General features: G+C 35.6%; 1 protein-coding gene and 3 long non-coding RNA genes across 10 annotated transcripts; 3 read left to right on the top strand and 1 right to left on the bottom strand.

Annotated features, from left to right (window-relative positions):
- Window positions 1-778: 778 nt before the first annotated feature.
- Window positions 779-5,753, bottom strand: LOC127242721 (uncharacterized). Its single transcript, XR_007836862.1, has 4 exons — window positions 5,641-5,753; window positions 2,288-2,468; window positions 1,805-1,941; window positions 779-1,681 (listed from the first exon to the last, which is right to left on the bottom strand). It is a non-coding gene; the product is annotated as an uncharacterized LOC127242721 (long non-coding RNA).
- On the top strand, window positions 3,348-7,931 carry LOC127242720 (uncharacterized). 6 transcript variants are annotated; one of them, XR_007836857.1, is made up of 3 exons: window positions 6,210-6,325; window positions 6,409-7,616; window positions 7,737-7,931. It is a non-coding gene; the product is annotated as an uncharacterized LOC127242720 (long non-coding RNA). The 6 variants fall into 6 exon arrangements; XR_007836861.1 differs by having other exon boundaries at window positions 6,409-6,807; window positions 7,349-7,931; XR_007836859.1 differs by lacking the exon at window positions 6,210-6,325 and adding an exon at window positions 3,348-4,069 and having other exon boundaries at window positions 6,409-7,931.
- Window positions 7,932-11,121: 3,190 nt separating this feature from the next.
- LOC127242649 (glutathione reductase, cytosolic) lies at window positions 11,122-20,255 on the top strand. Of its 2 annotated transcripts, none has more exons than XM_051262273.1 (17): window positions 11,122-11,392; window positions 11,753-11,904; window positions 12,206-12,270; window positions 12,825-12,894; window positions 13,223-13,294; window positions 14,743-14,946; window positions 15,295-15,368; window positions 15,451-15,534; window positions 16,772-16,859; window positions 17,067-17,148; window positions 17,398-17,474; window positions 18,068-18,175; window positions 18,277-18,341; window positions 18,553-18,666; window positions 18,869-18,968; window positions 19,813-19,866; window positions 19,963-20,255. In XM_051262273.1, exons 2-17 carry the CDS (start codon window positions 11,764-11,766, stop codon window positions 20,053-20,055), a joined length of 1,491 nt encoding a protein of 496 aa, XP_051118230.1. In that variant the 5' UTR covers window positions 11,122-11,392; window positions 11,753-11,763; the 3' UTR covers window positions 20,056-20,255. The 2 variants fall into 2 exon arrangements, with proteins under 2 accessions (XP_051118230.1, XP_051118232.1); XM_051262275.1 differs by lacking the exon at window positions 11,122-11,392 and adding an exon at window positions 11,491-11,645.
- Window positions 20,256-26,503: 6,248 nt separating this feature from the next.
- On the top strand, window positions 26,504-27,788 carry LOC127242703 (uncharacterized). The gene is made up of 2 exons (XR_007836851.1): window positions 26,504-26,624; window positions 27,254-27,788. It is a non-coding gene; the product is annotated as an uncharacterized LOC127242703 (long non-coding RNA).
- Window positions 27,789-27,852: the final 64 nt, after the last annotated feature.

A 27,852-nucleotide genomic window follows, 5' to 3' on the forward strand; every position in this document is an offset into this window, starting at 1 on the left:
CAAAATGACAAAAAATTTTAATATGTTTTGTACGCTCGTAGAAAATATCATTGTGCGCAATCTATATGGCATCCGACTGTCGCAATGAAGAGTAGTAGATACGGACTGAGGGACATTAAGATCAGACAATAACCAATGAAGCCACAGAAGTTCGGATGTGGCGAGAGCACGATACTCGAACTTAACACTAGACTTAGAGTGATTGTCTACTTCTTAATCAGAGAGTTACCAAGAAAGAAACATAAGTTAATAGTAGATCGATGACCTGTGTGACCACCCGCCCAATCTGTATCAGAGTAGCTCGCAAGAACTAAGGACGAGTGAGCTGAAAATTATAGACCATGAACAAACTAAGGACGAGTGAGCTGAAAATTATAGACTATGAAGAAACGTACCCTTAACATAGCGAATAATATGAAGCGCTGTAGAATAATGTATAGTCTGCAGAGCAGTCACAAATTGATTAACAATATGGATGACTAGGGGTGGGCACGGTTCGGATATTTGCAAATATAGAGATATTTGATATTCGAACCAAATCAAACAAATATCCGAAATTGCGAACCGTATCCGAACTGAAAATTTCGGTTAACCAAAAATATTTGCAATATTTGCAAATAATTCGAATCGAACCGAAATTTTTAAAAATATTTGCAAATATTTTAATTATTCGAACCAAAACCGAATCGAAAAAATATCAAAAACCGAAACCGATTCGAACCGAACAAATATCAAATATGCAGTATTTGTATTCGAATCAAATTTGCTCGCTTAACCGAAAATTCAGTTCGGTTCCGTTCGATTCAGCGGTTCGACGGTTCGGTTTTTTTGCCCACCCCTATGAATGACATAGACTATGTTAGGACGAGAGATTGTGAGATAAATCAAGGATCCAACCAGCTGACGACAAAGAGTCAGGTCGTCAAGCATAGAGTCATCGCAAGGGGTGAGACGACTGTTCGCCTCATGAGGTGTGAAGGTGACCTTGCTATGAATTAGGCCAGCATGGGAGATAAGATTAGACGTATACTTGGCTTGAGACAAGAAGAAGTCATCTAAAGTATCAGAAATCTCAAGTCCTAAAAAATAGCGAAGATGACCAAGACAGTTTATCTTAAAATGTTGACGAAGGTAAGCCCTACAAATAAGAAATACCATAGTTGTTGTCCCTAATGAAAATTATATCTTCAACTTACAATAATAGCATAATAATTCCAGAAGAGCTCCGACGAATGAAGAGAGCCTAATCATGAATACTAAGAGAGCTTAATTTGGCACACCAAGCACAAAGTGTCTATTTCATACCATAGAGAGCCTGACACAGTTTATATACCTTATTGGAAATCTCAATACCTGGAGAATGACTCATGTAGACATCCTCAGTCAAGTTTCCATGCAATAAGGTATTTTTGAAACTCAATTGAAAAAGTAACCACCAATAAACAACAACAATTACAAGTAAACACTGAATAATGGTAAGGCGAGTAATAAGAGAAAATGTTTTCTCATAGTCAACATCATACTTCTAAGAGTAGCCCTTCGCTCCAAGACCAATTTTGCTCTCAATCGAACCATTTGAGTGAATCTTAATTTTGTAGACCCACTTGCACCAAATCGAGTGTTTGCCCGTCGGTAGAGTCACAAGATCCCAAATGTTTGTCTTCTCAAGAGCGTGTATTTCCTTTGATATAGTTTGCCACTACAAAGGGTCAGTATTCACCTTCCAAAAAGACTTGAATTCTTGGTGTGACAATATGAAAAAATAGTATTGATAATCAAGGAGGTGAGTGGGGGGCTGACTTACATGAGTAGATCGACAGAGAGTGGTAGAACGGACATCAAGAGAAGGCTTGGGCCCTAGTTCAAGAAGCACAGACAGATCCTTTGTAGGAGACAAGGACAACGAGACTGTATCGAGAGCAGTAGATGTGAGCTTAGGACCTACAAAAGTAGGAAAAATAGAGAGAGATTGTGGGTGAATAACTGAGAGGCGAGGTGAGATGACATTGAATTTAGACACCGATGAGAACATCTAATGCTCCACGAAGTGACATGATGAGAGATATGAAGATGCTTAGACATAGGATCCCAGCATTGATAATCTCAATACTCTACCCCATAACCCAAGAAGCAACACAAATGAGCTCACAGTTCAATCTTGTTATGTTCTTGAGATGGAAGAGGGACAAAACAAAAGCAACCAAATGGATGGATAAAAGAGTAATTGGGGGACTGACCAAAGATCTTTTCAAAATGAGTGACACCATGAAGAGCAGAGAAAGGTAACCTTTTATGGTGTAGACGGAAGCAAGAACGGCTCCTCCCCAATAGCGATAAGAATATGAGGTGGATAGAAGAAGCAGACGAACTATATCGAGGATGTGATGATGTTTACGCTATGCCCGACCATTTTTTTGGGATGCATATGGACATGTCGTTGAATGGAAGTACCCTAAACAAAAAGAAAACTGAAAAATACAAAGTTATTATACTCTAGGGTATTATTAGTATGCAATATTTGGATAATACAAGAAACTGAATATGTATCATTTTGACCAATGTAATATAAATGCACATAAGATCAAAGTGTTGTTTCATAAAGTAAATCCAGATAAAACTAGGAAATTTATCAACAAAATTTATAAAAAATTTATACCTATTTATTGATCCTACTGGTGACGGCCCTCAAATATCCGAATGTACCCAAAAAAAAAGTTTATCAATGACAAAGAGACTTTGAGAAAAATGAAGAGCGGACTTTTTTCAAGCTTACAATGCACAAAATCAAACAACTCAAGACGCATAGGACCTAAGACACGTATATTGATGAGAGATCGGAGTTTAGTTGGAGATGCATGTCATAAAGAATTATAGAAAAAATCACACGACACGACAACTCGATACAAACCTGACACGAAATATTTATGTTTGGGTCAAGGATTTTGATCCGATTATATATACGGGTTAACATAAATCTGACACAATAATAAATGCATCATGTTAGGATTGAGGTCCTCAACTCGCATCTGACACGACAATCCGGTTATCATATATTAATATTAATTAATATATTTATTATATATATATATAATTATTATAATTTGATAATTAATCCATACATTAATTTAAACTAAGTTCAATCTTAATTAATTTAATATAATTTACCGTACACATTATATTAGAATCGATAAAAATAACAACATGATAATTCAAAAAAAAAGTAAATGGATTTGAATCAAGGGTTTTGACCCACTTATGTATACGAGTCAATACGAATCCGACACGATAATAAATCAATTAACACGAACCTGACATGATAATAAACGGATTGGGTTAAAGTTGGGTGATTTAATCTGTTTAAAGTATTCAATCCGACACGAATCGATTCATTGTCAGATCTAGTCCTAACATATGATGCCGCTAATAACTAAAATGAGGGGATGAAACTACAACTGAAAGGATTAAGGGGGTGGAATATGAAGGTGATAACTCCAAATAATAGTATATTCTTCGTTTGACAAAACTATGTATTACTTGAATTTTGGTGTGAAAACCATCACAATACCTGATATATGGCATACTTTATTGATTTATTTCGCTTGGCATGATCCAGAACCTATATGTTGAGATTATTGATGTTTTTGGCCATTTTCAGCGATATTTCTGGTCCAGAAAAGCTAAGTTTCGAAAATCAAGCGACGGCGCCTTCCGCTCGATAAGTGACGCTTTCCACTCGAGCCAGCACCATTGACCAGCATCCACCGCTTCTGAAGCGAGAGTATAGCATTCCAGAAAAATGCCTAAGTGTCCATCTCTCAGCGGTGAAGCCATTCCAATACTAGCCAGCGACGACAATATCATTTGAGTTGCGATGATGCCCTCTAGCCACCTGGGAAAGCGAGGAAGGTCTGCGCCCTTATATGCCCAAGCAAGCGAAGCGACCGCCCTGAGAGTTATGGCCAAGTGCAACTGCTCTAACTAAATAACCGCCAACAACTGTCTAACTGCTCAACAGTTTTTGCTACTTCTCAACTACTCACAGCTGCCGTCCTTTCTAGCTATAAATAGGGTCAGATTTCTTTTATAAAATATACTCACATCAGAGTATACACTACACTACATTAGCATTATTCTTTTATGCTGTTTTCTTGCCTTCCGAGAGTTCTAACCCTGTAAAGGAATTCTCCTGCAGGAATGGCCAGAGGAGTTGAGGTTTTCTCCTTCTCTGGCCGCGCACATTATTGCTTTTTAGATAAGTTGTTTTGTTCCTTTTTTTGATTTACTATTTTTGTAATTTAATTTTTTATTGTTTTCTTTAGTAAGTGATGAAATATCAAGATTTCTTCATACTCGCTTCTTTCCCTTCTTCATATTTGTATTAGCATGATTAATTTTGGAATTATGTGTCGGTGAGAAAAAACATAGAAGAATCAATTATCTGAGCCTAGTTTCACGTTGTATTTATTAAGTACGCGGGAGCCTTGTCGATCTGCTTAATTTTTGAACAGAATTCAGTTTTGATTAAAGAAGTGTGTAATAGAAGGGTGAAGCCACTAATGAGACATAAATTAGAATAATTAAGGCGTTTGTCTATCTATCGGGTCACAAAGATGTCTAGTGACAATAGAATTTCTTGTGTATAATGTTTTAATTTTGGGCGTCATTGAAGTCTTGCTGTAAATCCCTTACGGTCAAGTATCAGCGATTCAAGTTCTGTGTAAATCTGCTTGTATGATTACATTCATATATTATGTCACTTACGTGTGTATATATATAATTTTTGCTTATTCGTTAATGTCATTCGCTCATTTTGTCCATGAAATTCTAGCCATTAAGAAATGCACAAATCACACACAACATTATCTGGTCATTCCCTACCACTCACTTAGCATATATATATCATTGTCATTTCATCATTTTGTCTCTGTTCGCTTGCCGCTCTCACTACCTTTATCGCTCGCCATCCCCACTCTCGCTCACCTAACTGCTCACTTTTACCCGCTTTATTTAATTCTGTCTTATTGTAATTTGATTTTTTTTGGCTCACTTGTAAGCGAGTCTCTTACTGCTTTTCCGTTGTGCATCACCATCTCTGTTCTTGAGAAAATTTCACGACTTAAAATCCTTGTGTTCGACCTAGAAACTCATAAGTTAAAGAGTGTAAATAATTATGATACGCGATTCAGGGTCTACAACTTCATTTCTTAATCTATATATGACCATGCACAATATTGCACAATTCACTCTATTTTCACTACAAATTCCCTGTAATAAATAAAAAAATCATCGTTATCAAAAGGTGATTGAGCTCAAATAATTGATCAATTTTCCATCCCGTCCTAACAAGCTGGCCTATTTGTGAATCTTAAACCTACACACCAGAAGATGAGAAGGTAATAATAAGTCCCTACTCAACCAACTGACCAATTGAAATAATGTTTAAGGCTAATTGAAGAATACAATAAATGACAGTAAAAAATAAGAATGATGTTGAAATATCACCGGTGTGAATTATATGCATATATATAAGTCACAATGTGTATAGGAGGTAAAACCGTAGTGGGAGTAAGAGAATACAAAAGTTTGAAATTAGAAGTCATATGATTACAGATGTGGGATCAAAATACCAACGAGTATTACCTGTAGATGAAACACTACGCTTTATGATAAATCTTCAAAATAAAATAACATTAGCTCAGCTCCAATAGTTCTGCAAATCTTACCAAATCAAATCTCAAATTAGAGCCCAAAACAAAGAAACAAAAACAAAATAAAATTAGTGTCAAAATCAAAATTCGACCCCACGATGCCAAAAATTGGACCAGATTTCGGACCCGAAAAATGCTCGCCGAAGGTGGCTGGACCGACACAAATACTGGCAAAACTGAACTCCGGCGGGAGGTGACTGGACGTGCCGTCGACAACCGAGAAATTCTTGGGGCCGGACGGTCTCAATGAGGTGGAGCATGGTGGTGGGGGTGACGAGCGGACAGTGCTGCAAATGGAGACACAGTGACTCGCGTGTGGAATCAAATTTCAGCGTAGGCTGATTGCACACGCCGCCGACTGCAAAAGTTAGGGCACTTGCCGGTCTAGACTCAGTGTGGAAGCAGTTGTGGAAGCGGCAAGTCTACTCAGTGGAGTTGGGTAGTATTTTATTAAAAGTGTGTTTTTTGTTTGTTTGTTTATTTATGCTAGTTGTCTTTCACGTCCCTAACTCCTCTTGTATATAAATAACCTTGGATATTGTACAGTTTAATATAAAAAATTAATAAAATCAAAATTTCCATATTTTATTCTTCTTCGTGGTCTCTTCTGCTACATGGTATCAGAGCAGTTTTGATTCTGATCGCTTATTTTTTCTCCATCATGTCTTTCGAATATTCTGAAATCACTCCCACATCTCAGGTACGAGCTCAGGTGCAATCAATTAGAGAGGAATTTGCCATCGGTGCTGGCGATCAACCCGGTCTTTCTCTACTGAGTGTTTTGCTTGATTCCAACAATTGGATTGCGTGGAAGGTTACTGTTCAAGCTGCCTTGAGCTGTAAGCTCAAAGATGATTTCATTGATGGTTCAATTTTACCATTGTCTAGCTCAGATTCAAATTATAAATATTGGAAACGAGCTAACAACCTAGTGTTATCTTGGTTGAAGAACTCAATTGATTCTGCTATAGCAAGGTCGTTTGTGCATATATCCACAGCTAGAGATCCCTGGCTTGAACTCGAGGACAGATTTGGCCGAGTTACTGGCCTTCAAATACTTTTTTTTTTTTTTAAAAAAAGATCTCTAATCTAATTCAAGGTAACTCTACTGTTACTGAGTACTTTAGTAATTTTGAAGTCTCTATGGAGTGATTTTAGAGCTATTATGCCATTTCCTAAGTGTAATGATCCATCTATATTGAAAATTTTGAAACTAGAGGATGACAATGTGTTGTTGCAACACTTTCTTATGGGATTGAATGCTTCTTTTGAACATGCGTGCAACCAATTGATGATGATTGATCATCTTCCATCTATAAGTAAGGTGTATGGTATGATGTGCAATGTTGAGATGCAAACAAAAACTATGAATGATACTCAACAAGTTCAACATGCTTTAGTTGCTACTGACTTTAAATATGATCCTAAGGTAAAGGCTATAAGAAAAAAGCAGAACTTTACAGTAGTTTGTAGTTAATGTAAGAGGACTGGTCACTCTAAGGAAACATGTTTTAAGTTGTATGGAGAACCAGATTGGTATAAGGAGATGATGGAAAAGAGAAAGGGTAAAATGGTTACTTATGTGTCTGCTTCTGCAGTGGTTTCGACTCCTAATTACCTTACTAAAATTTTTTTTGAAGAGTTGTTTAAGACGATGATGGGAGGAATTGCTGCTCATTCTCCTGTGGACTTTTCTGGTAGTGCCTTCACTTATACAAACACTTCTTCTGTGAATCCTTTAAGTGTCACCGAATGGATAATGAACACAAGTGCCTCTTGCCATTTGTGTTCCAATTTATTCATTATGACAGATATAAAGCAAGTTGATACACCAAATGCGATACTTCTGCTGGATGATTCATCTAAGATGACAAATCTTACTGAAAAAATGTTCAACTGAATTCATATGTGAGGCTTACAAGGGTGTTTTATATACCTGACTTGATCTTTAATCCTGTCTCTATCAAAAGACTTATTTTGGATCTTAAATGTACAACCATATTTGATTCAAAGTACTGTCTATTGCAGGATTTGAAGACTAGACAGACATTGCTTACAGCTCATCTGCATTCCATTTTATATCTTTATGATACAATTTTGTATAATAATATGGTTCTACATTGTTATCAGTTGATGATGCAAAATTTGTATTATGACATTGTAAACTTGGTCATCCACCTTGGAAGGTTATGAAACATATTGGAATTCATTTTTCTGCTAAAAGTCGTTCACCATATGATACTTGTTCTAGTACTAAATTCCATAAATTACCTTAAAAAAATGAGTGAGTCTCATACTAGTGCATTATTTGATCCACTGTATATGGATCTTTGGGGTCCCTTTTCCCATCCCAGCACCACTTGTGTTACTTATATGCTAACCATTTTTTATATTTATTCCAGGGAAACATGGGTGTATATCCTTAAACACATGTATGAGACATCAAACACACTCACTAAATTCTTTGTTCATGTTGAAACTCAATTTTTCAGGAAGGTCAAGGTGGTAACGACCGACAATGGGACAAATTTTTGCAATCATCATTGTGAAGAACTTTTCTATAACTTGGGAATTGTTCATCAACAGACATGTGTCTATACTCCCTAGCAAAATGGCAGAGTTGAGACGAAGCATAAACACCTTATTGAAGTGGCTAGAAGTTTGTTTAATCATTCCAAGGTTCCTAAATTCTACTGGAATGAAGCTATCTTAACATCGGTATATCTTATCAACAGAACACCCTCTAGAAAATTAGGATGGAAATCACCCTATTCTTTACTCTACAATAAGGATCCTAACTAAAACAATCTGCATGTCTTTAGTTGCTTGTGTTATATGAAGGATACTAGTCCTAAGTTGGGAAATTTGATCCTAGAGGAGTTAAAGGAAGTTTTTTGGGCTACAACAATACACAGAAGGGATATAAAATCCTTGATTGGGCATAAGATATGCATTTCAAGGGATGTGATATTTTACGATTCCATTTATCCCTTTCTAAGTTCATCTTCAGCTAAGACTTCCACTCCCAGTTTTTCTGCCGACACTAAGCTTTCTCTTCTAGTGATACCTCTTAAACATCATGATTTGGTTTCTACTTCTTTTGCAGCAGACTCTTCACCTATGGTTGCTGATACTCTGCATCATCACACATGGATGTTGATCATGCTACTTCATCACCTAATTATATGTCTGACTCTTCTGTTAGTCAGTCAAAGCCTTATTTCTCTGCCCATAATTAGGTGGAATTATGCAGACCTGCGAGGATAAAGAAACCACCTTCAAAATTCAAAGATTGTGTGATACATGCTATGGATACTGCCTTGCCCTAAAGTTACAATGAGACATGTAAATTTCCTGTTTGGCAGCAAACAATAGATGCAAAAGTTAATGCTTTTGTCTCCAATCATACTTGGGATTTGGTTGATACTTCTGGATCTAAGAAACCAATTGGTTGTTGATGGATTTATCAAATAAAGTACAATCCAGATGGCACCATTAGCAAGTATAAGGCTAGACTTGTTGCAAAGGGCTATACTCAGAAGTATAAAGAGCATTTCCATGACTCTTTCACCTCTGTTTCAAAGCATGTCACAGTCAGATTAGTTATTGCTCTTGCAACAACCTTGCAGTGGAATTTGCATAAATTGGATGTCAATAATGCCTTTTTGCATGGTGACATTGAGGAAGAGCTCTATATGGACTGTTCTCCTAGCATATCTTCTTCTTCCAATCAGGCTTGCAGATTACGAAAATTGATATACGGACTCAAGCAAGCTCCTCGACAATGGTACAAAGCTTTAACTAATTTTGTTTGTTCTCTTGGCTTTACTTATACTCAATATGATCATTGCCTCTTTGTTAAATTTACTGATGTTGGTACTACAGTGCTAGTTGTGTATGTGGATGCTATCCTTATAGCAGACAATGATCCAGCATCCAATTCTCCATACGAAGAAGGATCTATATGCCAAGTTTACTATCAAGGATCTTAGAGTGGCATCCTTTTACCTTGGTCTGGAATTTCAAATGTCTACCTCGGGTTGCTTGGTAATTCAGTCTAAAATTCATTCATGATCTACTTGTTGATATGTCTGTTCCTGTAAATAAAAATGCTTATACTCCATTGCCTCATGAAACAAAACTGTCAAATGAAGGAGTTTTATTTGCTCAACCCAAATTATTTCGGAGGATTATTGGTAAACTGCTATACCTTTGTTTTTCTAGACTAGACATTTGCTTTGGTGTTCAACAATTGAGTTCAGTTCATGCATTGTCCCACTGAAGACCATTGGAATGGCGTTCTTTATATGCTCCAGTATCTCCAGAATACTTCTCATCTTGGAATGTTCTTCCATTCCAATAGTATTGTGCAACTTACTGGTTTTTGTGATGCAGATTGAGACAATTGTCTTGATACTAGAAGGCCAGTAAGTGGTTATTGTATCTTCTTAGGTGGTTCGTTAGTTTTTTGGAAAACAAAACAACAATTTGTGGTGTCGAAATCCTTCATTGAAGCCGAAATCCAGTTCATCATGACCGGATGAAACACATCGATATTACTTGTCATTGTTCGAGAGTTCTACCAGAATCATCTTTTTGATCCACTCTATATTGCTTCTGAATCCCAAGTTACACTTGTCTTCACAAAGTATGTCTTATTCTGTGCTCCATCGTCATTGCTCCAAACTTAGCCTCAGTGATCCTATTGGCTCAGCTTGTGGGGATGTGGAAACAGTTGTGGAAGCAGCAAGTCTACCTAGTGGAGTTGAATAGTATTTTATTAAAAGCGTGGTTTGTTTTGCTACAATTAGCGACTCCGATGGTGGTGGCGGTGATGACCGGCAGCAAAACGAGAGAAGTGGTCCAAAAAAAAACATATCTATTTTTGCTTTGATGTTATTTTATTTTTTAATAGAAAAAAGAATTGTCTATTATCATTTCAAAATAAAAAATACATGCATACAAATAGAGCAGGGACAATATGGTTAATAGCTATATATATTAATATTATTATTTTTGTTTGTCTTATTAAAAATATCTATTTCTATGATATTAAAAATATTTATATTAATATTAAAATATTTTTTAATTTTTATATAAATTGCAAATATTACATATATAATTAATTTATATATAAAATATAAAAGGTAAAAATATTATGTTATATATTTCTACTTAAAAAAAAAACTTTCAATGTTTTGTATAAAAACTATTAGTTATCTATTTATTAAAAAACTTTAAAACTAGAATATTGAATAAAAATTTAAAATTATTACTCTTTACGTATGTGTGTGTGCACGTGTCTTTATTATTTTCATAGATTATTTATAAAGATTTTGTGGCATTGATTAATTCTAAAGAGTAGACGGGCTTGGCCTAGGCGTTTCATATTAGCGTATAATCTTGAAAAGTATTATCAATCATCACTGTCAAATGTCAGTGTCATCATCATCACTCCCAAAACCCTAACCGGATTCAATCCAATTCAATTCAACTCGGCTCTACATTTTCTCCAAAACACTGCTCCAACTCCAAGAAGGCAACACGAAATCGACCTCTGCATTCCTTCCTTCCTTCATAAAACTGTCGTTTTCTTATATCCCCCGACTTTTGCTTGCTGTCGATCTGGTTATCATTGTTTTCTTCATTCTTTCCAAAAGATTTGTCCCAGAAGAAGTAAAGAGGTAACTCGCTAGGAAAAGGGACACCGAAACTGGCCCATAATTGTCTATTTCTTAATTTTAAGCATAAAAGTAGTGATCCCAAATCCTATTCTGTTTTTTCTTTCACTTTGGCTGAGATGTGGGTCAGTGGTCCAATCTCCGATTATCTTTGGTTATTTGAAATAAATTCAGTCTAGATGATTGGTTGAGGTTATCTGTTGTTAGTATAGTTGTTTTATTTTTCTCAAGGATTTCATCTGGTTGATTGATTAAGGTATTTGATTAGCCTCTTTGTGCAGTTAAAATAATGATTTGCTCGTGATCTGTGGTTGATTATGCTCAAGCGTTTTATTTTTGTTGCATTTGGGTGAATTTTTACAGAATTGTCTGAAATGGCGAGGAAGATGCTTATCGATGGGGAGCTGGACAAAGCCAATGAGCAGGAGATTCAATATGATTATGACTTGTTTGTAATTGGGGCAGGCAGTGGTGGAGTTCGGGCCTCTCGATTTTCCGCCCAATATGGGGCTAAGGTTTGATCTCTTGACAATGCACGGCTTCAATTAGATAGAACTTTTGAAAGGTTTGGAAGTTTTGCAGTTCTGAAAAATTTTGTGAATAGTGAAAAAGTTAAGTATTTGATGTGTGATTTTTTGGGATAGAAATTTTTTTTAATGTGATTTGTTTGGAAAAACTTACTGTGCCAAAAGTTCCAAAAAAGTATGTAAACAGTGCTATGTGTTTGTTTTCCAGAAAATTTTGTGTGTGGTGTAGATAATATGTTTATTAGACACTCCATGATAAGCTTATGTAATCTATTTAATGGTTTGCCAGGTTGCAATCTGTGAATTACCATTTCATCCTATTAGTTCCGAGGTTCTTGGCGGAGTGGGTGGCACGTAAGTTAATGCAAAAACTGTGGCTGCTTCACTGCATTTGGCTCGCACATTCTTCTGCACCTTATATGATGACATTTCTATTAAATGTGTAGTTTTTTTTTTTTTTTTAAATATTCTGACCAACCATCCTGTATTGTTTGTTTCTCGCTGAATACAATCGAAAATGACTTTTATCTCCAAGTTGTGATGGCATAAGTGTTTGTTTGTGTGAGAATGTTGGGTACCATTTTTAATTGTTATTCAAGGACACTTGGTTAGAGCATTTTGTAACTTGTGGACGCTTTCATCTTGGTTAGTTTGGAGTGACGGTGTTGGGATTCAGTTTGTATTATCTGGCTGTCACTGGATCAGTATTCTAAGACCAGTTACAATTTTTGTGCTATTTTCAAAGTACTCATTGTTGAATATAAAAGATATTTTTTTGTTTATTCTGGTTCAGCATCGAGTTTATACAGTTGTTGAAGCATTTTCGTATGTTGAGGGGCCTTGAGCTTCTATTTTGGGATTTATGAGATTGAAAACGAAGCTAAGAACTAATGTTTTTCATATCTCAGGTGTGTCATTCGAGGGTGTGTTCCTAAAAAGATTTTGGTCTATGGTGCTTCTTATGGGTCTGAACTAGAGGTAAAATTTTGAACTTAAAAATATGATTATACACTTGTATTATAATTTTTTATTTCTTTCTTTTAATTTACCTGTGTCGATTAGCTTGCAATTATTATTATTTTTTTATTATTATTATTTTCTTCTGTTGTGGCATTGAATCCTCAGCACAAAGATTTATTTGTATTCCTCTTTATAATATGGCAAGTTCTGATTCTCGGAAATGTGTATGTGCTTGCTTTATTCGCTTCCCTTCAGATCGTTTTATTTCTATTATATTTAGTATTGACATGTATATAAGTTATTTTCCTAATCTCATAGACGATGTATATATTTTGTTTCTTTCTAGGATGCAAGGAATTTTGGTTGGGAACTGAATGAGAACATCGATTTCAATTGGAAGAAGCTTTTACAGAAGAAGGTAAGTACAACATCTGTGGTTTTGTTCTGTTACTCTGTGATGCTTGTAAATAATTAATTATCCACATTTTACGACTCTCTCTTCACATTCTAAGGTACTTTTTCACCCATGTAACGTATGGATCTTGCTTTGTAATTTAATAAATGCTGGAAGTGATATTTGGGCCAGTTTTGCTTAAATTGGAATGACGGACAAGGTTTTGATACTAGCAATCTTACCTATTTTGATAATTGCTTTGAAATAGTTAGGATATGGGAGAGAAGGTATAAACATGGAAATGTATACTGGTTGTCCATTAAACTTATATCTACTAGAGAACTCTCCTTGTAATGTTTTATATTTGTTATCTCTCATATAAAATACTCCTTCCGTCCGTCTCTAAGGGTTACATTTACTTTTTGCGTCATTGTACTTAAAATAAAATTATTTTTATATTTGTATATATTTTTTTTTGTATAAATGTCATTCTATTAGTATTATAAGACACTAATGGTAATATTTTTGCAATTTTTTCTTAATTTGTACTACGTTTTGATATAATAATTAATTCAAATATCAACACGCAAAAAGTAAATGAGATCCTTAGAGCCGGACGGAGAGAGTATTTTATTACTCTCCCATTCGTACATCGAATTAAATGAGTCTGCCATCTGCCAAAAGTCATGTAAAATAAAAAAGATTGTGAACTGTTATGTTTCAATAAGTTGAAATGTTAGATATATAACCGGTTCTTGATTTTCAATTCTGTCCTCAAAATTGATTTTTTTTTTGTCTTCAATTTAGTCTATCAAAAGAGTTATTTTATGGATAAATGTTATGCTTCATCTGCAATAACTTAAGAGAATCTGACTTAAACATTTTTATGCACTGACAGTGGAAGAGAAAACGTAAGTAGGATCTAACTGGCTGTTGTACTACTCCAAAAATTAAATTATAATATTCAAGTAAAGAAGTATTTGAGTCAATATGCCCTTGACAATTATGCATGTTCACATGTATAATACTCTGCAAAACCCTTAATTCTCTCTCTCCCTCCTTTTCATACCCTCATAACCATGTAAAACATCTAGAATCATATCAAAACCAGGGCATCAAGTTACTAATTAGGTATATTCTTTAATGTTATAATTCGGATATCATTCATCTGTGATCCTTTAGGCTTTAACAACTGTCCTGAGTGTTTGCCAAACTCGTGAATGATTGCCGCTTGTATCTCATGTAGCGTCCTTGCAATATATTATTAGAAAGATTAATGAGGATTAAAAAAAGAAAGAAAAATAAAAAAAGAAGCATTCATACATTGATTGTCTCAGTGTAGTAATATTTGCAGTGTAATTGTTTTCTATTTTCATCCATTCAGTGGCTATCTACAGATGACCTTTATATTCCTGGTTTGGAACATACATATGTTGCTCTCATCGTATTCACTTTTGGTTGCTGACTTGCAGACAGACGAAATAGTCAGATTGAATGGACTCTATAAGAGAACACTTTCTAATGCTGGAGTGAAGTTGTTTGAAGGAGAGGGAAGAGTTGTAGGTCCCAATGAAGTCGAGCTTATCCAATTGGATGGAACCAAAATAAGCTATACGGCAAAACACATTCTCATTGCCACTGGTAGCAGAGCTCAGAGAATAAATATTCCCGGCCAGGTTTGCCTACATTTTGCAGATTTCACTGACTACCTGATATTTTGTTTTTTTTGACTTTAATCATGCTCATGTGCTGATGTCAATAGTTTTCTGATATTTTATTTTTTCCCTTACAACTTGTTCCTGCCTCTCTGCACTGTTACTTGAAGTCTTGAACCTGAATCCTTTATACAATCAGCATATAGTATCTGTGAAATGCACCATTTTATATATATTTCCTGCTATGATGGTTATCTCTTCCTGTCATAGCTTAGGATCTTTTCTTGCTGTAGATCATTCTTGATTCATGGCTTTTGATGCATATCTAATCCCATTGTAATTTATTTCGGCATATATGGTCTTGTATAGGAATTAGCTATAACATCGGATGAGGCATTAAGCTTGGAGGAGTTTCCCAAGAGAGCAGTTATACTCGGTGGAGGGTACAATAACTCTTGATGCTTTGTTACGATGTGTTCAACTAGAAGGCTTACATAATTTTGTTGGCTTTTGTTTTTAATGTAGGTATATTGCTGTTGAGTTTGCTTCAATATGGAGAGGGATGGGTGCAACGGTGCATTTGTGTTTTAGAAAAGAACTTCCTTTAAGGTGCTAAATTGTTTGGATTTGAATTTTTTATTCTCCTTGGTTTGCTAGCTATTTTGCTTGTAATAAAGCTTCTGGTAATAGTGAGACATAAGAACACATAAAATTCACAATTGCACAAAGATATTTGTCCACGAGTACTTTGTTCCATGTGTGTAACTCAACAAAATCGACAATCTAGTGTTGGCACTTAAATCTATGAAGGGATCCGAAGATGCGAGGCTGAATTTGTTTGACGAGATTTGTCTTTTGCGCTAAACCCTAGCATATACACCTCGTCACCATGTTCAATGGCTAGTGAAAGACACAAAATTGTCTTTGCTTTGATTTTGCATCCCCTCATAAAATTTCAGGTTGATAGCAATCGTATGAGAGACACAATTAACATATAACCACGTATTGCCATACTTTGGCATATTGCACTTCAAACACCAATGCTGTTTATTACATATTCTTGTGTTTTCCTTGTTTTTGGTGGTATTTGACCAACTTACATTCATCAATTTTTGGTTGAAACACACAATAGAGAAATGTGTATTGAATTTTGGATAGGATTAGACAACGTTAACAAAGTAGATTGTTTCAGAGAAGGATTCCTTTTTCTTCCCCTTGTTATTTGAATTGATTGTTTTCATGCTATTTTATTATCTTCAAATAGTATTGGAAAGCATGTAATTTGAAGATCACTGAACCCTTAATTGCTGAGATGCTGATATTTACCATTTAACAATTTCTGTAGTGTTTACATATCGAATAAGTGCCCATTTTATGCACTCTTATGACAGAGAGACCAGTGGCAATATTTGATATGTAACTTTAATTTAAATCACTAATAGTCATATTCTTTCTCCACAAACTATGTTCTAATGTTTCTTTCCTCAACTTCTGGGGAGACCAGTTCTGGTAGTGGATAATTTTATAGTTTCAATTAGCTGGGTCGGCTATATAAGACTATTTTAATACCCTTGTCAAAGAAGTTATACAGTTAAATCGTGAATTGGTTAAACTATTCATACTGTGGACTCTCTCTCTCTCTCTTCCCCCGAGATATTTAAAATTCGTATCGTGAAATCAGATTGTACTCTTGCACCATTTTTTAAAGATATTTTGGTCAAAGCAAAGAAATGAGTATGAGGACATACTCATACTTACACCAAATCTGTTCATTTTGACTGTAAGCTTTGCTCAGCACATTAGTTAATGCAGTGCGCCTAATTCATTTTGTCCAAAATCTTTTCAGAGGTTTTGATGATGAAATGCGAGCAGTGGTTGCCAGGAATCTGGAAAACAGGGGTGTCAATTTGCATCCTAGGACAAACTTAACTGAGGTATGCCTATTTGTAACATAAAACAACCTATCTGGTTTACCTGTGAGAATAATAAAAGATAAAAAGGTTTAATAAAATGGAAAGTAAGAAAAAGATCTTGGAAATATGTCCTGCAACGAGTCGGCGCTTTCATTGTGTGCTTTCTGTTACTTTGTTTAGAATGACAAATCAAATATTTTGTACATCTGAGAAAATTTCATCCTGCAGCTGGTTAAAACGGAAGATGGTATAAAGGTTCGCACTGATCATGGTGAAGAAATCACAGCAGATGTCGTACTCTTTGCCACAGGTCATTTAAGGCCACTTTTCAATTACTATGTGTGCAATGCAATAATTTAATGTTAATATCTTGTCGGCGAGGACTACACTGTGACAACTGGAGTTCCTCGAGCAATTTGTTATACTTCCAAGTGTATATTTTCATAAATTTGAGTTGAGAACACTTAGCTTATTTCTTTCAGATCGCGATTGTTGATGTTTAATCTATCATAATCTTCTGGTGTTAAGCTAACGATGATTGTCTTTTCCATGGCTGCAGGCAGGGCTCCTAACACTAAAAGGTTAAATCTGGAATCTGTAGGTGTTGAGGTTGATCGTAGGACTGGAGCGGTAAAGGTGAGCTACAGTGTCTCGATTCTTAGGTTAATTTGTAATATTGAAATATTAAAGGACCAAGGTGGGTTAAGAGAGGGAAAGAGAAGTATATTCTTATGATTGTTTTGCGCTGCAATAGTGTTTGCCTGATAATTATGTTGACATTAGGACATGTATCTCCATTTTCTTTCCTTGAGATTTTATGGATAATTTTATCCATGAGGGTGTGTTGGGTTGTGGGATTCTATCCCAAAATTACTATTCATCAATTTTTTTCCCTAAAAAAACATCAAATCAAACATTTATTTTTTTATTTTATTATATTATAAATTAATTTCACATTCAAAACATCACATCACCACCTATTTATATCACATCATACCACTATTTCAATTCAAAATTTTACTATTCAAATCCAACTCAAAATCCGAACCCCCAAACAAACACACCCGAAGTTTTTTTCGTGTGCGGAATTTTACTAATGCCCGTAGATGGCTTTTTAACTTTCTTTTTGAGATCTTCAGCCATACTATACTCCGTAGACTAGACATTGCTGTGTGTTACTTCTAATCACTTCAGGAATATTGTAAATTATCGATCCATATATGTAACAGGTTGATGACTATTCCCGTACCAACATACCAAGCATATGGGCCATAGGTGACGTTACAGATCGACTGAATCTCACCCCTGTTGCCTTGATGGAAGGAACATGTTTTGCTGTATGTTTTCCAAGACTATTTTACCGTAATTATTCACTCCATAGATTTGGGTATGCCATTTTTATTAACTACTGTAATTTGTGACTTCAATGTTGGTGCAGAAAACTGTGTTCGGTGGACAGGCTACTGCTCCTGATTACAACCACATACCTTATGCTGTGTTTGGGTATTTTATTCAATTTTTTTTCCTTGGTTGAAAAACCTTACTATTGCTGTCTTTATTCCTTGCATAATTTCATTGTGGATTTTAATTGCTAATGGGAAAGTTACAGCGTCATTGCAATATATGTACATACACAAGGAGTTTTCGTTGTTCATTTTGTGATGGTACACTGCAAGATCCAGTCTTGAATCATATCTCATATGCTACTTGACAGGATACCTCCACTCTCTGTGGTGGGTCTCAGTGAGGAGCTGGCCTTAGAGAAATCCAATGGCGACATTTTGATTTATACATCTACATTTAATCCGATGAAGAACACCATTTCTGGGTATGTTTTTTGTTATGTAAGTTGAGTGCATGATTGCCTGTGTCATTAATCAGGATAACGATCCCAGAATATATTGCTTTTAACTCAGTTTGAATTATCCTGTAGGAACATTGCTACATATATATAGAATCGTTTTCATACATCTTTGATTCAATGAGGTGAATGCTTTGTATGAGTAATTATATCCATCGTTGTGGTGCAGACGGCAGGAGAAAACAGTTATGAAGCTTGTCGTTGATGCTGAGACAGATAAGGTTGTTGGAGCGTCCATGTGTGGGCCAGATGCACCTGAGATTATGCAGGTACACATCAGTTTCCCCTCTTGTTCTGTATTAAAGCAGCGTACTCTACTAAAATAATACTCCTTCCGTACGGGAAAAATAATTCAAAAAAATAAATATTTTATTCAACAGTAAGAAAAGTAAAGAGGTTGTTAGGGTCAATTTTTAGGAACTTAATTAGAAATTAAAGAGAATGAAAAGAAAAAATTGTAATAAAGGAAGTGACAATTGTCTGAATGTAAAGGTTAAATGTTGAAGTTTTTGCTTTTCCAAAATTAGTTATAAGGTAAATTGAAAGGATAGGCCAAAAAAAGAAAAAAAAAACAAGAATAAGTTCAGCGGGTGAAGTAACAAAAACTAATGGAGTTTGTTCTTCAAGAAAACAAACTATAAATGGTGGTGGTAGAAAACAAATCAAGGAGTTCACAGTATGCTAAGATTGTTACTTATACCAAACTGCTGCATTAATATATAGTTATATATATATATATATTTGTGCGGTAATTTATTATGGGGTGCCCTGCACAGCCCTAAAGAACCTTTACGTCGCCAACAACTATGATGCACGATTTCACATATATTTACACACCCAGATGGGGGGCAACTAATTTGCATTTCTGTGTGATTTAGCTTTTCTATAGCTTAGACTTTTTGGATTAAATTCATACATTGGGTTGTTATTTGGTACACAAATTGGCACAGTAATGTGTAGTTTATATTATATATCTACATATATATACGAAGGCTCGGATGTTGGATAATTAATTTACACTTATGTCCCTAATATAATTACAACTCAAATATTTCAAAAATCTACATCAATTTGTTGATTGCTCTAGCCATAATCCTTGGATGACCTTTGCAGGGAATTGCCGTCGCCCTCAGATGTGGGGCAACCAAGACACAATTTGACAATACAGTAAGTCCTGTGTTTTCAGTGTTGTTACCATATATCTATTTCTCACACAAAATCCAGATTGCCTGAACACTGACAATTCTGTTGATGATCTCCCAGGTCGGGATTCACCCATCCGCTGCAGAAGAATTTGTGACCATGCGGTCTGTGACTAGGCGAGTCACTGGTCATAAAGCCAAGACCAACTTATAGACTATAAACGCGGTCAGTACAAGGCTGCCAAACATACACAACGTATTTTATTACATAAATACGACCGATAGCTTTGAGATGTCTGTTTGGTTTATTTGGTTGAGATGTGTTGTAGCTTTCAATATTCGAAGAACAAACTTAAATAAATAATTGCTCGTCTTGTTTGCGTTGTTTTAAATGAAGTGAGTAAGTTTGTGCCAGATTTGCGGAAGTTCTAACCCTTTTGTGGTTTGAAAACTCGCCTTTTTGTTTGTTTTATTTATTTATTTTTTTGCTGGTTATTTTAGGATAGGGTAGGGCGAATTTTATTCCTCAATAGTTTGAGATTAAATTTGGAGCTTTGTCGCTGTCGTTTTGATGGTTATTTTCGGGTAGGGCAAAATTTTAAATCTCATGTGATTTGAAAACTCAATGTGGGCAAAATTGGTAAACCTTTTCGAGTCTGGAAAGTCATTGTGGAGCTTTGTGCCTGTTCTTTTGCTGGTAACTTTAGGCCAAGGCAAAGTTCTAACCTTCATGTGGTCGGGAAACTCAATAGTGGATTCTAAGATTGTGTTTTGGTTTGGGTTTTGTATGTTTTAGTCGTTTCTTAGGTGAAATAGTTAAACCTTATGTAATGTAAGATAAAATGCTAAGAGGCTATGTTTGGTACAAAGAATTGATATAAGAGAAATAGAATAGAAAATGTTTTCATTTTCTTGGTTCGTTTGAGTCATATAAATAAAATTTTGAAAAATAAATTATTTTTATTTTTTGTTTTCATTTTTCTACCGTATCCGGGGAATGGGGAGAGAAATGATGCAGTACAATTTTTTTAAAATTTTTTTTTTACTATTTAATTTTATACTTTTTTGAAAATTATATTGTTTTAATTTTACAAAAATCATATTTAATTTATTATTTAAATATTTAATTTTTACTATTTTTTAAAAAATTTGTATCGTTAATTTTTTTTTTTTTATTAATCATTTGTTTTTGTTCGATCTATTTAGATAGTTTATTTTTGTAAAATTTTCAATTGAATTCTCTATTTTACCAAATAAGAAAATTAATTTTATTCTCTACTCAATTCATTTTATCTACTATTCAATTCTTTATTCTTATTTCTCTGCAATTCTATTATCTACGCCAAATGCCCCCTAATACTATACTTTTATCGAGAGATTGAGTAAAAGATTTATGAGTGTTAGAAATTTTGGGGGAAAATAATGAGATTGTTTTCTTGATTATTAAAATAAGAAGCCTATATATAGGCAATACAAAATAAACTCAAATCTAAGTAATCTAATCTATGGATACGATCAAATTTAGATATAAATTTACTAAATCTAAAATTGAATATTTAAAATATCTCAACATTCCCCTCAAACTCAAGATAGGACAGTAGAGACCAACTTAGAGTTGTCCAAGAGTAATCGGAAACGGCCTGGAAGAAGAGATTTGGTAAAGATATTTGCTGTCTGATCTTCAGAAAATACTGGAATGAGACGAACTACTCCATTGACAACATGTTGTCGAATAAAGTGACAGTCAAGCTCAATATGCTTGGAGCGCTCGTGGAAGGTATCATTATGGCCATCTTCATAGCACTCTGACTATCACAGTGAAGAGCCGTAGAAGATGGTTAAGGGGCACCAAGGTCAGCGAGTAGTCGTCGAAGCCATAAAAGTTCTGAAGTAGAGTCAGCAAGAGCACGATACTCTGACTCGGCACTCAAGCGAGAAACTAAAGTTTGCTTCTTGCTGCGCCAAGAAATGAGAGAATCACCCAGGAAGAAGCAAAAACCAGTGGTCGAGCGTCAATCGGTGGGATCACCAGCCCAATCAGCATCAGAGTAACTGATAAGAGTCAAAGACGAGTTAGAGGAGAACTGTAAGCCATGCAGAAGAGTACCTTTCACATAACTAAGAATATGTAAGACGGCAAAGTGGTGAGAGGTCCTCGCAGCTGCCATGAACTGACTCACAATATGGACTGCATGAACGATATCTGGTCAAGTGACAGTCAGATAGATCAAACTCCCAACAAGTTGACGGTAAAGAGTAGGATCATCAAGAAGAGAGCCATCATGAGGGGTAAGTCGAACGTCGTAGGCAGGTGGTGTAGATGCTACCTGACAGTCTGTGAGACCATCTCGAGCAAGAAGATTGGAGACATACTTAACCTGGGACAGAAAGAAACCATCGGGAGAATCAGAGACTTCAAGCCCCAAAAAGTAACGAAGGGGACCCAAGCTCTTCATCTCAAACTGCTGGCTAAGATATGCTTGTAGATCAGAAATACCAGATGCATCATCTCCCGTGATGATTATATCGTCAACATAAAACAAGAGTATAACTATCCCTGATGAAGAACGACGAAGAAATAAACCAGAGTCGTAAACACATGTGGTAAAACCAAACTCTAATAGTGCAGCGTTGAATGTGGTATACCAAGCCCGAGGGGCCTGCTTCAATCCATATAAAGCACGGCATAAGCGACAAATTTTTCCAGAAGACAAGAAACATGGAGGAAGGATCATATAAACTTCTTCAGAAAGTGTGCCAGGGAGGAATGCATTCTTGACATCTAACTGAAGAAGGGACCATTGACGAACAGCCGCAACGGCAAGAAGACAACGAACAGTAGTGAGACGAGCAACATGAGCAAATGTCTCATCATAGTCAATTCCATACTCTTGGGAATAACCTTTGGCCACCAGACGAGCCTTGTAGCGCTCAATGGAACCATCAGAGTGTGTCTTAATTTAAAAAACCCCAATAGGGGTTTTTCCTGAGGGCAAATCCACTAAATCCCAAGTGTGAGTCTTTTCCAGAGCCTGCAATTCCTCGGTCATAGCTTGCTGCCATAATGGATCAGCATTCGCCTCACGAAAGGACCTAGGTTTATGTTGAGATAAAATGACAGAGTAACAATGGTAATCATTAAGGTGTGAAGGAGGTTTACTTACACAAGTGGAGCGACAACAAGTAGGGAGGAGTGTAGGAGTAGACGTCGGCTCAGGAGGCGCAGACGGATTAACTCCAGGAGACGGTGACAAGACAGATTGATCAATGAGCTGTGGTGAAGAAGAGGAAGAGGTGTCTGGGAAGAGATCAGAGAGAGAGAAGACGAAAAGAAGGGAGAAGATGAGTGAAACGGGGTGCTAAACTGGACAAGGTGGAGAAATATGTGCGGTCCCAAAAGGTGACATGACGAGATATGCGCAACCGATTAGAAATAGGATCCCGACATCTATAACCCTTGTGTTCGTCGCCATAACAAAAAAAAAAAAAACATAAACGAGCTCGAGGTTGAAGCTTTGTCCGCTCATGGGGAGGGAGGAGGACAAAGCGCACACAACCAAATGGATGAAATAAACTATAATAAGGAGACTGACCAAATAGACGCTCGAAGGGACTGACATCATGGAGGACTGACGAGGGTAACCGATTAATGCTGTAAACAGCAGTTAAGGCTGCTTCCCCCCAAAAACGATCAGGACACTCAGCAGAAAGAAGGAGGGCACGAACAGTATCGAGAATGTGACGATGTTTGCGTTCTGCCCGCCCATTCTGTTGGGACGTATAAGGACATGAACGCTGTACCAAGGTACCCTGACTAGATAAAAACTGCAAAAATGATGACGTATTGTACTCACAAGCATTATCAGTACGAATGACTTTAATAGGACGGGAGAATTGAGTGTGAATCATTTGAGCAAACTGAGCATATATAGAAGGTAATTCATAACGATTTTTCAAAAAATAAATCCAAGTAAATCGTGAAAAATCATCAATAAATATAACATAATACTGAAAACCACTGATGGACGCAACAGGAGAAAGACCCCAAATGTCAGAATGGACTAAAGAAAAAGGTTCAGTAGCAATAGATGAACTTTCTGAAAAACTAAGAGCAGGTTGTTTGCCAAGTTGACAATCGACACAATTAAAAGACTCAAAACGACCTAGACCTAAAAGACCTTTAGTATGGAGTGACTGGAGCTTACTGGAAGATGCATGACCTAGGTGAATATGCCAATGAAGACTAAAGGAATCAGAGGTAAGAGCTGCAGAGCGGGGATATGTGCAGGAGGTATAGAGAGACTCAAGCTCAAATAACCGACCAGTTTTGCGTCCCGTCCCGAGAAGCTGACCCGCCTGAGAATCCTGAACCTGCACACCACCAGAAGAGAATGTAACGGTAAGACTTTGTTCAACTAATTGACCAATAGAGATAAAATTTAAGTCTAAGTCAGGGATGCAATATGTATCAGGAAGATATAGGGAAAGGGAGGATGCAAGACCGGTGTGGGTAATATGCATGGTAGTACCATTGGCAGTATGTATAGGTGGTAAATGGGAGACAAGGGACATATAGGTCAAGTTACGAGGGTTAGAGGTCATGTGGTGATAACAACCAGAATCAAAATACCAAGTAGATGTACATGGAGTGGTAGACATAGCAGAATTGGTTTGCATAACTTGTTTGATGATGGCTTCTATTTCGTGAGGATTGTAAGGCGCATGCTGAGTCTCATCAATAGTAGCAGCCGTAATCGTAGAAAATGCAGTCAAAGAAGACCCACTAGGCTCCCGAGGTTTGGGAGCAAAGCTACCGGAATGTCTAGGAGTGGAACTACCTGAACGTTGAGATCTTGTGGGACAGACCGGAGCAATATGGTCACGCAGACGACATGAGTGGCACTCAATTTTAGGACAGGTGGACCAAGTGTGATTAGGAGACTTGCAAACTCGACATCCAATATGAGCAGATCGGGACTGGCGAGACACAGCTAAAGCAGAATCAGAACTCGGTGTCTTAGCCAATTGAAGACGGGTCAATTGTATAATTGTACCTGAATCGCAGGTATAGAAGTATTGCGCAACCAAGTAAGAATCTGATGATTCTTACTATCCCAATCTTTCAATTTGGCAACATAATCTTTATGCTCCCGAGAAGTGGGATCAACATGCACAAAAGGAGATGGAGAGACAGGTGCCTGGATATCGCCAGTGACAATTTGCCATAACTTCCTACCAATCAAGAAACTTTTCATAGACTGCATCCAAAGATCATAATTATCACCGGACAATATAGTAGTAATAGGTAAATGAACGTCTATACGCTCCATAACAAAAAAACGTATAAGAATATATGAATCACGAAATCAAAACCCAAATCAAGAAAATAGATCGAACAATCCAATAGGCAACAGTCGCAAAACGAGATCAACTCCGATGACAAAGCCAACCACACCACGACGTAGGGAACAAAGCAGGAGGCGGCGACAAAAAAAAAAACGACCGGAGAAGGGCGGACGATGGACGGCGAACAACGGCGGCGACGACTAGGGTTTTGGTTTTGAAAAACCATGCTCTGATACCATGTTAGAAATTTTGGGGGAAAATAATGAGATTGTATTCTTTATTATCAAAATAAGAAGCCTATATATAGGCAATACAAAATAAACTAAAATCTAAGTAATCTAATCTATGGATACGGTCAAATCTAGATATAAATCTACTAAATCTAAAATTGAATATTTAAAATATCTCAACAACGAGGAAATGTACAAACTCAAACTAAACAAACCAGATTTTGGAAGCTCAATGTGGATTTGAGTATGGTTTTTTTGGGGTGTATGGTTTTCTTTATTATTATTTTTTGGTAAATCATATAACACTCCATTGTGTTTTAATAAAAATGCATAAAACATTCTATGTTTTATTTATTGCATGAAATCCAATGTAAAGTTTGCATGAAATCCAATATAAAGTTTGCATGAAACACCCTTCTTGTCCAAAACTGATGTTTGGTTCTAAATATAGACCTAAATTACGCAAGTTTTATACAAATAAAAAATGTAAAATATCTTTAACAATTTTTTTGAATAAAATAAATAAATAAATAATTGATTAATCATTCATTTGATAGTTTTTTGGAGACAAATTGTTATATAATTTTTACAAATACTATAAAAATAAATGATTGATCAATTATTTATTTATTATTTTATTCAAAAAAATTATTTTAGATATTTATGTTTTTTATTTATATAAAATTTACGTAATTTAGGTATTTATTTAGAACAAATCATCAGTTTTAGACAATGATGGTGTTTTGTGCAAACTTTATATTAACACAATGAGGTTTCATGCAATAAATAAAACATAGAGTGTCTTGTGCTTTTTTTACTAAAACACAAGGGGGTGTTACTTATTTTTTTAGGTAAAGTCTGTTACCTCCCTCTGTGTTTTGTTTTAGTTGCATAAAACACCCTATGTTAAAAAAATAGCATGAAACATATTTATATTATTCATAATGATGCATAAGTCACCCTTTCCCTTTTAAATAACTAACAGTGAAATACACACGCTAATTATGCGAAAATGATTCTATGACTTGAGAGATTAAATTATGAAATGACTGAACTGCCCTTACCTTTGTTAAATAGAACCAAACATACTCAATTTTCCTTCTTTTTAAACTTCTTCGTCATCTGCTTCCGGTGGTGCGAAAATGGAGAAAAGTGGAAGGAAGTTATGTTTTCAACACTGAGATAGCCCGTTTCCATTGTTTTTCTGGTAAGATGATTTTTTTTTTGTAAGCATGAGTTAAAATTGATGAATACCTATCAAATTCAATTTTCGAATTTAGGGCTGAAAGTGTATATAACAAAATTTATATACAAAGCGGCTGGATGTGTAAAAAATCAATTTGGGCTTCTCAATTTTAGTAGTTTTATTATTTGAAAATTGCTAATTACATTCCAAAATTTGTGATTCTTCATATATTCGTGTATTTTGGCTGATTTTTGAATCTCTTATTTGAACCTATGTGTTTTGATAGCACACCGAGCCTTTCGTTTGATGTTAGCATAATATTTATTAAATTTTCTAAAAATGGGTGTTGGAATTTGATTTTTTTTTATTATTATTTGAACCTATATTCTTCAGATATTCATATATTTTGAAAATTTTTATTTACAAAATGGGTGTTGGATTATGGATTTAGGGCTTGCCATGTGCGGGACTTCAAATTGGGTATTTTAGAAAATTTTAGTTGTTATTTATAGGTGTATACAATCTCAGTTATATTCCCTCAACTTTGATATTATTATGATTGTGTATATAGTGTGAAATTTTCGTTGTTCTATTCAAAATGCATAAACAAATTTGGATCGTAATTTGCGTGTTATACTATTTGGTTGCAGTGTATTTTGATGTTATAGGGTGCAGATTGCAGTGTACAATTGATAAAATCAGCTATGTTTACCAATTCTTCAAAGCCGAAACATGGATGGAATATCAAGAAGGGTGACTTAAGATACAAGAATTCTTTATGTAAGTGTGGAAGATATGCTGCTATAAAAGTCATCGGATCTACAAAAGAAACCGAAGGTAAATTATTTTGCAATTGTAAAATTGGCCAGTGCGATTTTTTTGCCGGTTAGAACCTTTGAATCCTCTGTCAAGGAGTACTGAAAGCCCGCCGAAGGCAGCTGATTACGATCAAGACGAAGTCGTTTCAAGAATGAATAAGGGTGATTTAGAAGATGATGAATCTGAAAATGTTGCACGGTTGCTCAAAATTTGTAAAAAAACAAATGCAAAGGTGGATAAAATTGAAAAAAGAGGAATGTATATATATGTAAGCATGAGTTTGAATTGATGATCATGTAATTGTATTGGATTTTCTATAATTGTTTATATTTGACATGCATTTATTATAATTATTTTTGCATGTAATATTGAATTAATGCTGGACATTATATTTTTTTAAAGTATATCATAATGAATGATTGAATTGGCA

Source organism: Andrographis paniculata, unplaced genomic scaffold (assembly GCF_009805555.1).
Source record: "Andrographis paniculata isolate CXL003 unplaced genomic scaffold, ASM980555v1 Contig87END, whole genome shotgun sequence".
In the NCBI taxonomy this organism is placed as follows: Eukaryota; Viridiplantae; Streptophyta; class Magnoliopsida; order Lamiales; family Acanthaceae; genus Andrographis; species Andrographis paniculata.

Coding starts and splice junctions, on each gene's coding strand:
- LOC127242649 (XM_051262273.1), top strand. CDS start 11,764: ATGGCGAGGAAGATGCTTATCGATGGGGAGCTGGACAAAGCCAATGAG. Junction 18,969..19,812: donor ATGCACCTGAGATTATGCAG/GTACACATCAGT, acceptor TGACCTTTGCAG/GGAATTGCCGTCGCCCTCAG. Junction 19,867..19,962: donor AGACACAATTTGACAATACA/GTAAGTCCTGTG, acceptor ATGATCTCCCAG/GTCGGGATTCACCCATCCGC.